The following is a 13,178-nucleotide window of genomic DNA, read 5'->3' on the forward strand; positions in this document are numbered from 1 at the left end:
TTTAAAAAACCTACAGGAACTGTAGTACTACTACTACTACTACTACTACTAATGAATTCCATTCCTGTTATATTCAGTTTTCTTTAAGAATTATTTTTTGCTCTGTTTTGTAAGAATCTGAGTAACACTTTTGTAACTGGAATGGGTAACAAAGAAGGAAAAACACGTTGGGAATGCAATGGCTGTATTTTGATTTAAACAACTTCTTGCCTATTTTTCTCGCTACACATCCCATGGTTCTTTTCCTAGTTCTAAACTTCTAAAGGAGGATATAGGAAAAAAACAGTGGGCACAGAAAGGAGATAATAGCAAAGGAATGCCAGGAAAGACAAGGGGAAAGTTGCTGCCCTTGCAAGCTACAGGTACAAAAAGGGACAGATTTTAAACACTTATAGAAATTCACTTCCAACAGTAAAGCATTAAATACATTCTGAAAAAAGTTCAGCATTTACCACAAAAGTATGGAATGGAGGATTATTATTTGTAGGTCTGGCTATTAATATTTCAAAAAGAATTCAGGCAAAATTCAACCTTCTTTACAGCTACATATTTAACATGACAAATACTCTACAACATTAAGTATAATACTGGTTAGAGAATCTCATTTCAGATGCATTACACACATTCAGTGTTTTACAACTTTGATTGTACATTTGTGAAGAAAGAGAAACATTAATCCATGCATCAGGCTCAGAGTAGGCCTAAAATAACTTGGGGGCTCAGCTGGCATTGAAGGCAACTTCAAATCTTGTCCTGTGAAAATGTATAAATATATTTAAAAAACTAAATTAAACTCTTTGATAGGAAAGGGAAAAATTTTAATTAATAATTTAAATTTTATTAAAGAATAATAAAGTACTGGAATGCTCTTCCCAGGGAGGTGGTAGAATCTCTGGATGTGTTTAAAAATAGACTGGACATGACACTTGGTGCTATAGTCTGGCTGGGGTGTTAGGGCATGGGTTGGACTCAATGATCTTAGAGGTCTCTTCCAACCTAATTTTTCTGTGATCTCACAGTGAATTTAGTCTGAGTTCTACTTAGATTCCAAAGACTTACAAAATAAGCTACAGCCAAAAGAAATATATATGAAAAGGCAACATGTAGGGGCATAGAATATAAGTAAATAAAGTAAGTATAGAACGGAATTGAATGGAATCTTACCCCTTTAAGGAGTTGCAGCTGGAGCAATTACTAAAGATTAGGGCCAGGTTGATGTTAACAGGCCACAGCTGTGGCCAATAAGAGCAGTGGTATAAAAGAGTGGGTTGGTGGGATCTGGAGTCAGATGGCTGCTGCAAGGAGCAGGAACAGTCAGTGCTTAGAGGAGCTGCCTGTGAGAAACATCGAGGAGCTATGGAACTCTGGTGATATGGAACCTTTTTAATATAATGACAACAGCAACGTTCTAATATTTGAAAAAGTATAATTTTTTCATGCTACAGGATAATAAGGACTCTTGCAAAGCCCAAGAAAGATATGGATTTTTGAACCAGGGTGACTGTGTTGTCTCAGACAGAAGCTTTTCTGCTGTCCTTGGAATCAAAAGTGGGCTTTTCACCTTTGCTAGCACGTGGAGCTTGGTACCCAGTGGAATTCTGAGGTCTGAGTGATGGAGCTGCCACACTGCATGCACTGTGACCTGCTGCTGCTGTGCTGCAAGTTTTCCTGCAGCACTCCTTGGGGACAGGGACGTTCCTTGGGACAAAGCTCCTACCCCATCTCCAACTCCCAGGAATATAAACTCAGCAGATGCGAATTTGTTTGGCCAGTTATTTTGTTGGTAACTCAGATGTACTCTGATTAAGTCATATTAAATCCATCAAGTAACACATAACTAAAATTACCAATTTTAATCTGTAAAGCAAATTTCGTGAATAATAGGCAAGAGAGCTTTCTAAAGTGTAGGAAATGCCAATCACTTGTTTTTAAAACTTTAGAAGTTTAATAATAATAAAATGGTTATAAAAATAGCAATATAATTAGAATAATAATAATTTGGACAATTGTGATTAGGATGATAAGAACAAAGAGGTACAGATGGTCTGAGTACCTTTTTCTGGGCAAGATAAGCCTGAAAAAGGACGCACATTAACAGAGGATTAACCCTTAAAAACAATAACAATGACAATGTTGTTTATAAAACATATTTATACACCTCATCCATGATACATAAATTCCATTCAAACACAGAATTCTGTCTGGGCAGTGTCACTTTCTTCCTCTTAATCCTGAGAGTGTCTTCGGAGCTGAGCAAGGCAGGAAGAAGTTTGTTTCTTCTGATAATGGAGCAATAAATAAATTTTCTCTGAAAGATTTAGGCGTCCTCTGGCTGCTATCTCGGTGCAAGTACCTCAATCCTTTCTTTAAAAAAACCCTCACATATACAGTTTCTATTTTAACATTATATTACAACCTAAACCACTACTTAAAAAAATTAATACAGCATAACTTTCTAACACAACACATATAATATTCATTTTTATGATTGGCTTTTTGCAAATATTAAACATGAATTTTTCACACTGTGGTTTCATTACTTTGAAAAATGCATATTTTGATTGGCTTTTCTCAAATATTAAAATGAATATTATATGTGTTGTGTTAGAAAGTTATGCTGTATTAATTTTTTTAGGTAGTGTGTTAAATATAGTTGTAGGTTGTAACAAAATGTTAAAATAGAAACTATGCTATGTAGGATTCTTTTTTTTTTTTAAAGAAAGGACTTGCAGCGAGACAGCAGCCACAGGACACCCGAGTCTTTCAGAGAAAAATAATTTATTGCTCTCTTATCAGAAGAACCGAACTTTTTCCTGCCTCGAAGGTGCTGTCAGGGTTCAGAGGAAGAAGTTGACACTGCCCAGACAGAATCCTGTGTTTGAATGGAATTTATCCATCATGCACGAGGTGTATGAATATGCAACCGGTTGTTGTTTTTAAGAGTTAATACTTTGTTAACGTGGATCATTTTTTGGGCTTATTTAGCCCAGAAAGAGGTACCCAGACGTCCGTAACTCTTTGGTTCTATTGTCTCATATTGTCCTAATTCAAATTGTCAAAATTATTATTACTCTAATTGTATCACTATTTTTATTACCATTTTATTACTACTAAAATTTCAAAATTTTTTTAAAAAGTAAGTGCTTGGCGTTTTCCCACAATTTCCAAAGAGCCATTCCTACAAAAACACGTGCTTTTGGCCATCACCTCATTAACCGTTTTAATTGCTGCGGTTTCGCTAACTAAAAGCACTCCCCTCACTGCGAAACCTACGGAACGCAAACCTTCAAAACCTTCACAGTGGCAGCGAATTTAAACCCTCGTTGCCCGCACTCACCCGGCCGCGCCTCGCTCCCGGCTTTCCCCGAGAAAACTGCACGAAGCCCCGGGGGGAAGAGGCCGCTTGTCCGGCTGGAGAGGAAGGAAGGAAACCCGGAGCAGGGCCGGGGGAGGGAAGGAAAGCCAAAGCGGTACCGGAGAACGGAAAGAAGACCCAGAGCAGTGCCGGGGGAGGGCAGGAAAGCCAAAGCGGTGCCGGAGGGAGGGAAGGCGGCTGGAGCCCGCTGGCGCTGAGGGCGGGACGCGCTCCCCTCAGCCGCCGGGGCCGCGGGGCGGGGGCAGCGGGCAGAGCCGCCCCTCCGCTCCTCCCAGAGCCCGCTCGGTAAGGAGGCAGCCCCGGTACCAGCGGAGCCACAGCCGCTCCAGGGCCCTGTGGAACAGCCTCACAACCGCTGAGGGCCGGGGCAGGCCCGGCCTCTCTCTCCGGGCCGGCAGCGCCGCCCCCGTCACGTGGGGAGCGGCCATGGCGGGGCCCTGGGGCCGGGTGAGAGGAACGCCTCGTTAAACTCTGTTTGCGGGGTGTTGTCTGCTTGCTGTGGGTTAAAGATGGGCTTTTAAACTTCCCTTCGCTGGTTAAAGCTCCCTTCGGCGCTTAAATTTCCCTTCGGGAAGACAATTGGGCTGTGGCCGGAGCAGCTGAGCTCTGCCCGCTGGGGGCTGTGGGCAGGCGGGAGCGGCCGCTGCTCCCGGGGAACCGGCGGCAGGAGGAGAGGACACAGCCCAGGTTGGACTTTAGGAGTAATTTCTTTGTAAAAATAGTGATTCGGCTTTGGAACGAGCCGCACACTGTCCCTGGAGTTGTTTTAGGAAAGGCTGGTTGGCAATGACTGCAAATGAAAGCTCTAACTAGTTGTTTCATTTCCTTGTGTCTCAAACATTAAAAGTTTTCCTCTCAGTCTGTTTTTCTGATGTTAGCAAATCCTCTAAATTCATGTAGTGGAGGCCGTTTTGTTTTATCTGTCCTCTTGTTTAATATTTCTGGTGGTTTTGGAAGGTATTTATTTAGATGTGTGAAAAGCCTTAAACTTTACGAGATGTCAGTATAATTTGTAACCCTGCAGGTATAAACGCTATGAGAAACGGCATTTATGTAACTATGTTGTTACAGATAGGTAACATTGTTAGGTTTTTTTTGTTACAGAGCTAGTTTGTTTCAGTTCTGATGTTTACAAACGTGATTTGGTAATTGACCGAAGTGTGTGTTCGTTTTTTTTTTTCCTGGGCAGCCAAAGGGCAATTCATGCCGAGGTGGAATCTGAGATCTTCTTTGACAGAATTTCTCTTCTTCAGTTGTGTAGTACCCGAAGATGGAATTCCTCATTGAGCACACCTGGGATGGTTTGCCTGTGAGCCACGAGCCGGTTTCAATTGGGCTGAGGCCGGATAATGCAGGATTGCTGATGGAAATTCGGGCTCCTTTCTTTAATGACCCTCCAGCACCTCCTGGAGAGCCAGGGAAACCTTTTGGTGGGCTCTGGGACTATGAGGGTAAGTGTAACTCTTCTGCAAATATATCTGATTTCTGTAGACACTGATCTTTCTCTGTATTTCATATGCCTGGTCTTTTTTAAAGTGACTTCTCAATCTGTGATAGTTCTTTTTTTTTTTTTTTTTTGTTCAAAACAACCCCAAAACTGGAGTTCAGTAATCTGTGTTGATTTCAATGATTTAAAGTTGACTTCCTGATCCTGTCAATAGTATATGCACTCAAACTTAGGTTTTGGGTTACTGATGCAACTTGTGAACTATCAGAGGCTTGACATATTTAAGTATCAAAATAATTTTGTGGTTTATATATATAGATTTAAAAGCCTTTGTGGAAGGAGAAGTGAAATCCTAAAGATGGATTTGACTTCTGCTTTAAGAAGTGGAGTGTTTTAATAATTTTTCCAGAGTTCCTTAGAGGAATAGGGAGGTGTGAAACGCAGAAATTACACCTCATGAAATGCAGTTCAAATTGTACCTAAATGAAATAGGGAAAACTCTCATGGTAGTGCTGGGTGTTTTCTCCTTTCCTGTCCATACTGTCACTTTTACCCATTGCTTTCAGTATTCCAAGAATTTAATATTTCTAGCAGTTCCTCACATCCTGATTATTGAGCTATTCTGATTCAAGCTCTACTAAAATTCTCTTTGGTGTTATTATAATAAATATGCTTAAGTAAAAATAAATAAAGATATCAGTAATATCATAATTCAAACTGAAGTTTTCTAATAATGTCATTGCTGTCAGAAACACTGTTGTAATTTTACATGAGAAACACATTGTTGTTCTGTTTTGTGTTCCTGAAACGTGATTCCAATGTCATATGCAGCTTTCAAGTACACCTGGAACAGTAATCCTCTATCCAAAATATCCCTCTACCGGGAAAAACCATTGAAGAGCTAAGTGCTTTCTTATTATTTTGGAGATTTAACAGTTTTAGTTACAGGGTGTGTGCCCTGCTCTGAATGTGTGAGTCTATTTCCCGTCTATTTCCTTTCCCTGCTGCATCAAGCTAAGTGTTTTCAAAACTGGAATTTGTAAAGATAATCAAGTCAGTGCAGCACTTTATAAAGCTCTTTGTGATCACAGCAATTGAAGAGAAGAGCTCCTGAAGCTGGAATTGTGGCACAACATTTTGAATATTTGGTTTGTAGCTACTGTGTATGTGTCAGTAGTGAGTCAGGCTCTGGCATGGCATAGTCAAAACCCATGAAAGCTGAGTTGTATTAATAGGATATGAAGATCTCAGGATGTTACAGAATAGTTAATATAAAACACTTGACAGCTTGTTTGTTTGTTTTTGTTAATTTTTTTTGTTTGATTTGGTTTTTTTTTTCAGTTGTGGAAGCATTTTTTCTGAGTGACAGAAGTGAGCAGTATTTGGAAGTTGAGCTGTGTCCGTAAGTGCAGCACTGATAAAATCCCAAAAGTTAACTTGGGGTTTTATTTTTAATTTTTTTACACTTGTGAGACACATGTATGGTATGAGGGGGGCTAGACACAGAAGCTGGCTCAGTATGGGGAATGTACATTTTTGTGGTGCTATAATGCACTAATAACTTGACATAATTTTAGGAAAACTGTGCTCTGATTCTTTGACAGCCATGGGCAGTACTTACTGCTGCTGCTTTCTGGCAGAAGAAAAGCATGGAAAGTAAGTGCTCAAGTACATTCATAATGACTTTTATTTAACTACTTCCTCATCAAAAGATAGTCAATACCTCTTATTTAATTTTTTTTCTCCTCCTTTAACAGGAACAACTTCCGTTGGAGTTTGAGGTGACCAGAATGGAAACCAGATGGGAGGGTAAAGTTCTTCTCCCTTGGAGTTATTTCCCACCATGCACTGACAAGTTCAATGCATTTGCAATTCATGGCTCGGGAGAGGAGAGAAAATATGAAGCACTTTATCCTGTGCCTCCACACCAAGTGCAGGAAGGACAGGAACCAGATTTGTAAGCATAAAATAAACTCTTCTGTAAAAGGGCTGCACTGTTGTTGGAATACTTGAAAAAGCTGATCTGGTTTTTGGATTGAATGCCCTTAATATATTATACTACTTAGCTCTGGGTCCATGGTGCTGTACTTCATATAAAGCACTGTAGTTAGTGCTTGGTTTCCATGGTAGGTGCATAGAAAATGGCACATTCAGTACCATTGGTATCTGCTTTTATCACCTTTCTCATCTAAATCATGAGTAGGTTGCTCTACGTTTCCTTCTTGACTTCAGCTCTTCCTGGAGTGTTGTTTTAGTGATAATATCACCAGATACCTTTCCAGTAAATCTCTTCTGCTCCTCCCCTAGTGCTCTGAAAGCTTTCACCTCTACAGATGGTTCCATGCTCTGGAAAAAATTGTAAAGGCAGACTAAACAACAACAACAAAAAAATTAAAGGATAGCCCATATCAATAGAAAAAACCAGCAAATTTGGATTTTTAAATTGTGCTTTGAGCCTGTTTATTTTCTTTGTCTGTGAGGCTGAGATGATCTGGTAAAACCTGTTACTCCTGAGCATTTTGTACAAATGAACCAGCTCTAGAGGACACACTATAGCTCTTAAAAAAGTTGTCGGACAACATAAGTGATGGTAGGATAAATATTAGATAAATTACCCTTTAAGAAAAAATAAGCTTCTGCAACTGTATATTTAAAAAAAAGTCTGAGCTATTGTTAATGAAGCATACCAGTTTTCAGTGACAAATGGAAGTTTTTATTTTATTTTATTGCTCTAGATAATGGCTGTAATACCTTTTAAGAAGGAATTCTTTCTATATTAACCCTTTAAAAAAAACCCTTGTCTTTTCAGATGTTGGTAGCAGATGAAGTTGTGTGAAGAGACTGTTCCTTGCTGATATCATTACTTTGTTTGTCTTTGCCCTTACAGATAACTACAAAAGTTAGGATTTTGTTTATTTCTCTTTTGTTTGCAGTCATCGTTTGGAGTTTTTCAAAGACTTGAACCTGAAAGAACTAACAGGAGAAGACTGGAAGCAGCCTGAATCAGATATATGGAAATCTCTCACTAAAGGAATGGATTGAGGCATAAATTTTTGTAGTGTTGGAGTTGGCTGAAGCTGTGTGGAAACAATTTCCTCATTCTGAGCAGAGGTTGTAGGTACCAGATTAGCAAGGCTTTCCTTGGCACCAAAATCATGGATCAGTCTGAAAATCAGCTGCAAAGCTTGTGGATCTGCTGATTCTAAATGTCTGAATGGCTTGGACTTTTTAATCTGTGCAAGAGATGAATCTGCTGCTACCAGTGCAGGAAGAAAAATGTGCTGAAATTGCAGCTGTGCTTTTGTGAGAGCTCTGAAGTCTGACAAGGCCAATACCTGGATTGAATTTTTTTTGTTTACTCTAGTTGCTGTATTTTAACTGCTGCTTGTTTGTTTGTTGACTGCTGAAGGAGATCCTTATGTGCCTAGATTTTTTGCTTACAATCAGGAGGAAGAAAAAATGGATTTTGGAGGCTCAGTACTTGGCCTGCCAGAAGGATAACACTGCCCTTTCCTATATGTTCCTGTGCATGAAGTTTTCCCTTGCTTAATGCCAAAGGGGAAACTTATTCTGTCCCACAGACCTCTCTGTGGAGTGCCTGATGGTGTTTAGGGGCAGAGGATAGATTTACAAAAGGTTTTATGTATTTCAGATGAAGTTTTTGGGACAAATCATGCTCAGTAAAATCTTTTGGTATAGTTGTGTACATGCAAAAGCAGTTTTTTTTTCCTAAGGCTTGTCATATCACTTCAAGAATTTATCTCAGTTGTCTGAGAATTTTTGTTTTTGGCATTCCCCTGAAGGCTGGAGATACTCTAGGTGTACATTTTCTGTGTATGGGCATGAGTCATTTTAACAGTATTGAATATTAGGTGGCAACATCTAATCTGTAAACCGTCACCAGATTTACAAATCATATGTTCCTTTTTTTTGGTCTAGCTTAGCAGCTGCTGCTTGATTGTAGCTGCTGATTTAATAAACACATTTTGATGGTCCCATTTTTCTCTGCTGCCTTTCAGCTTCACTCTAGCTGTAAGTTCTGCCTGAGAAGAAGGGGGGAACATCTGACCTTTGTGGAGAACATCTCAGTGTGGTTAATATCTGAGATAAACTCTGAACTAACATGCTTTGTTTAGCTCTAGATTCCTTCCTTGTACTTTCAGTTTTATAGAACTGTGCTTTCAAATTAGAGGATATTAGATTTTTGTGGTTTTTTTTTTTTTCCTGTGGCAGACTTTGGCATGTCAGTGCACTCAGCCATCCAATTAGATGGCTCTGTTTCAATTAGACAGTATAGGTTCCTTGCTGTAAAGTGCCATCTGTTGAAAATTGTTAGTATTGTACCATCAGTTGTTTGGCTTCTTTTCTACCTTCTATCCATGTACAGTTTTCTAAAGAATGACATCAGTCTGAAATAATGAAAAATTCAATAGATATTGATTAAAGTATCATCTAGACATTGATGCCTCAAAGCTGCTTTAAAAATTTTAGTCAAAACCAAAATGCCATTTGGCAAAACTTTTAGACTTTGTCAAAAAACTGTGTGCAAAGGTTCAAAATGGGTGTACTGCTCTTCTCACTAAAGGTTGTTTTCCTCTGAGGAATGATACTTTGTATGTAAAAGATAGTAAATAAAATGTTTATTTTGCTTGTTTATTCCTACTTCAAACTGCTTTGCATTTGACTTTGGATGTAAATGATGAACTTTGAGGGAAATCGATTATTTTCCCCAAATAAGTAATTTAAAGTAAAACCATCGTCCTTGTAGTATGAAATGCAAGTGCTAGGTGCTCCAGAAAGTGGAAATTATTTGCACTCCCAAAGACCTTGTTCTTTTTGCTTCTTGCCACTAGGTGGGAGAAGAAGGTTGTCTAAACTGTGCCTTGGTTCTGCCAGCCTAGTCACCCTTACAGATCCATTCCTTCTTGCTGTATCCTTGCTTTAGAAAAAGGATATTTCAGTCAAACTGATGGTGGTTTATTTTGGTTTCTTTGAGACATTTTTGTTGCAAGAAACACTTGTCATCTGTGCAGTTACAGTTTAAATGTTTGCTTTCCTGCAGGGCTATTTTCAAAAATAATTTTTGAGGCAAAACCAATGGAAGATAAATTCCACGAGGTGCCAGTCAATCTGTAGTATAAAAGTAGTTGTTTGGTGTTCAAATGATTTGTGTTATTCAGGATTTAATTTTTTTTTTTTTTTTGCAAATGTCATGAATAGTCTCTGGCAAACTTTCCAAAAAGGCTGGTTTGAATTCTGAAGGAATTTATTTCATTTAATAGAGGCTGTTTTGTGAGAGGTGGTGCACCCCTTCAAGGGTGAGGCTTCAGTGGTTCAAACAACCTGCAGTGAAACAACATGGAACTGTGGCTTAAGACGGATAGAAAATTTGTTTTCAATACAAAAATGTAAAAAAAAAAGTAAAAAATGTAAAAAAAAAATTATGTATAGAAAACTTGAATGGTAACGTTACTGGTAGAAGTAATTTGTACCTTTAACACAAAGCTGGAGCAACTTCAGCTTCTAAGATTTCTTGTAGTGATCCTACACGTTGAGTTTTTTTTGGATGCAAAAGCCTTTAACAGGAGTACAATTTTTCTCGTGTCTTTGAAAACTTTAAAATATTTTTTCTGGTATGCCAGGTCAGATATTAGAGCTAGGAAGCTCTAATTTCTTTCAGGACCATATATTTTTTGATTGTTGTAGTTAATACAGCTCCTGCTTTATCTGTTCCAGTTATTAGATACATGAGTGAGTTGATATTTGTACTGGCCAGCACCATGATGATAAATTACTGCTGAATGTGATGTGAAGTACTATGTTGCTTGCAGTTCCTTTCTTCAAGGCTGTTTTGTGCCTCTGAAAGGCACAGCCCAGAGTGTTTTGTGTTTTAATTTCTGACCATGTAAAAATCCTTTGGAAATGTGAATGGCACAGTGCATAATTTGCTGCACATATAGTTTAAAAGAATTTTTCCCTGGTACCAGGGCAATCTCTAAAGTGGAATTCATTGCATTTAATTATGGTACTTGTAGAATAATGATGCTGAAATTTGATAGTTAACCTGCATTTATTTAGTTGGTGATTCCTTTCTCTTTTTCTTCTGTTGAGTGCTTTGGTTTACTACAGTGTCTCTGAGCAGTGCTTCAGCAAAAGTACAGGGAGGTGTGTTAAGCCTGATTTATTTGCACAGGTTGTATAAACAGCTGTGTATAAACATATAAACAGCCTCAGTGAGATCAATACAACACTCATCATAAACTGTATTGCAGTTAGGCCTTTGCCCATCTACTTGTCTGTCTGCTGAAATTAGTATTGTCAGGAGAATTCTGTTCTGTTCAAGCTTGTTTTCATTAGTCTGTTCCTAAACAAGTAAAAGCCTTGGCTGCAGGGGGTCTGTGGGAGGCTTTCCAGTGATGGATCAGGAGGCACTGTTTGTGTCTGCACTGGCTATGAACATACCAAAATATTTTCCTGTTTCATTTTCAGCAATTATGCTGTAGACTCTCCCAAAGTGTGTATGTAAATACGGTCTGCCAGTTCCGTAGTGTATTTGCAAATACAAATGTATTTTTAAATGTGGTAGACCAGAGCTATTAAAATAGCTGAGGTAAACATTACTCAAGTAAAATTAAATTACCACGTCCTTTCTGCTGTTTTGAAACCAGCCCAGCCAGACTAGTCCAGTGGCTTTCTTGGAATATGGAACAGATTCTAGTGGGGGAGAAAAAAGTAGTTTTCAGATGTTACCTTTTTATAATACAGAAATTCCCTCTGTAGAGCACATTTGTTGACAATTTAATCTCGCCTTTCATTTCATGAGTTATTTCTCTTGAACTCAGCCTCTGCAGGCAATGAAATTTATATCTTGGTGCCACTAGTAGCTGTCATAAAATTATTCATCTCTAATTCTAGGCAATGTAATTGGTTCACTTCTTACTGCTGAGTTTGCTTCCTTCAGCAAATGAAACTGTTTGGAAACTGGTACTTTCTCAGTGCTTTATAGCTTATACAAGCCATAGCATTTATATTTAATAGTGTCTGGCACTTTAAAGAACTGGTTCTTGTTTTAAAATTGCATATTAGTTTCCTAAATGTTAACAGGGTAGGCTGTAACCTCTTATGCCAAGTATCTGCTTTAAACCTTTTTAATTTCAGCAAAATATTTAGTGGTTTCAGAGGGAGGGTATTTCATGATGTCAGAAGACAGAACTGTGGTCTTGTAGCTCCTTAAATTCCTATGACTTCTGGAATAAAATGTTGGGACTTGGTGAGAGGTCCATTGTCAGGAGTCTTTTTGTAATTTCTGTGAAGCAGCTTTTCAGAAGAGCACAGCTTGAGAGGTGAATTCTCTGCAGAGTCTGCTGGGAGCAGGAATCCCCCCCTGGCAGGCAGAATTGCCAGGGTTTGACTTTGTCAGTGGGAAGTGTTCTTTGTGCCTGGCAGGGGCAGGTTCTGGGATGGGGAATGCCCTTTGATTGGGAACTCAGGCTGGGGCTGCCTTCAGCCGTGCTGGGAGCAGAGCAAGGTGATATTTCCCTTTACTCTGCTGCCACTGTGTGCTTGAGAAGGTTCTGTGGACTCAGTGGGAGGCTGACTGGGAAAGGTACATGGCAGAAAGATGAAGGGATGGGTTTAGAGTATATAAAATCAAATTAAAGAAATCCTCTCAGCATAAATTTGAATTTGGGAGTGTGATAAGATAAGCATGTGCTCTCTTCCTTACTCTTTTTTAGGCTTCTACCTATGCAAAAAGGTTACTGTGCTGGAAGGATTGTTGGTTGGAAATATTGCAGCTACTCTGGTAGCTGGAAACCCAACTGAAGGAATTGTTTTGTGATTCCCTGCAGTGGTTTCTCATTACTTACAAGCTATACTAGAGCTGTGTGCTAGTAGCTGGGGGCAAAGCAGAGTTCCTTGCTGATGTTCTCAAAACTCTCTTGCTGAGCAAAGCTAGTGAGAAGTGGAAGCAGAAAGCTGCCAGAATTCAGGGAATTGGGAAGCTCAGACTTTGCTGTTGTGGGCTAAGTGGAAACCATAAATGAAGAGAGAACGGGAAATCTCCACATGTCTTGCTGGTAACAGATTCATTCTCTTCATGCTCTCTGTGGGGTGGAATGAGAGTACAGCATAAATCATAGAATTGTTAAGGCTGGAAAAGACCTCTGAGATTAAGTCCAGCTCTTAAACTAACCCTGCCATGTTCACCACTATCCCATGTCCCATAATCACATTTTTTTGAATGCTTCCAGGGACTGTGGTGATTGTACCACTTTCCTGGATAGCCTGTTCCAGTTTCTTGAAGTGGGCAGGCAGTTGTGGTTCCTATGTGATCAGCCTCTCAGTGAAGTTCCC

At 39.2% G+C, this 13,178-nt stretch overlaps 2 protein-coding genes across 5 annotated transcripts in view; one reads left to right on the plus strand and one right to left on the minus strand.

The window, feature by feature from the left end:
- SCLT1 (sodium channel and clathrin linker 1) overlaps positions 1-3,452 on the minus strand; it is a 31,800-nt gene extending 28,348 nt beyond the window's left edge. Inside the window, exon 1 of one of the 3 annotated variants that reach the window (XM_058023783.1) lies at positions 3,338-3,447. The gene's annotated coding sequence lies outside the window, so the exon portion shown is untranslated. Of the gene's footprint in view, positions 1-3,337 lie in introns of all 3 variants that reach the window. The other 2 variants (XM_058023782.1, XM_058023781.1) reach the window with 2 other exon arrangements.
- Positions 3,453-3,776: 324 nt separating this feature from the next.
- C5H4orf33 (chromosome 5 C4orf33 homolog) lies at positions 3,777-9,492 on the plus strand. Of its 2 annotated transcripts, none has more exons than XM_058023785.1 (6): positions 3,777-4,063; positions 4,630-4,827; positions 6,165-6,225; positions 6,428-6,479; positions 6,581-6,780; positions 7,633-7,702. In XM_058023785.1, the coding sequence occupies exons 2-6, from the start codon at positions 4,647-4,649 to the stop codon at positions 7,640-7,642; spliced, it is 504 nt and encodes a 167-aa protein (XP_057879768.1). In that variant the 5' UTR covers positions 3,777-4,063; positions 4,630-4,646; the 3' UTR covers positions 7,643-7,702. The 2 variants fall into 2 exon arrangements, with proteins under 2 accessions (XP_057879768.1, XP_057879767.1); XM_058023784.1 differs by lacking the exon at positions 7,633-7,702 and adding an exon at positions 7,757-9,492 and having other exon boundaries at positions 3,794-4,063.
- The last annotated feature ends 3,686 nt before the right edge of the window (positions 9,493-13,178 follow it).

This window comes from Melospiza georgiana, chromosome 5, assembly GCF_028018845.1.
Source record: "Melospiza georgiana isolate bMelGeo1 chromosome 5, bMelGeo1.pri, whole genome shotgun sequence".
Lineage (NCBI taxonomy): Eukaryota > Metazoa > Chordata > Aves > Passeriformes > Passerellidae > Melospiza > Melospiza georgiana.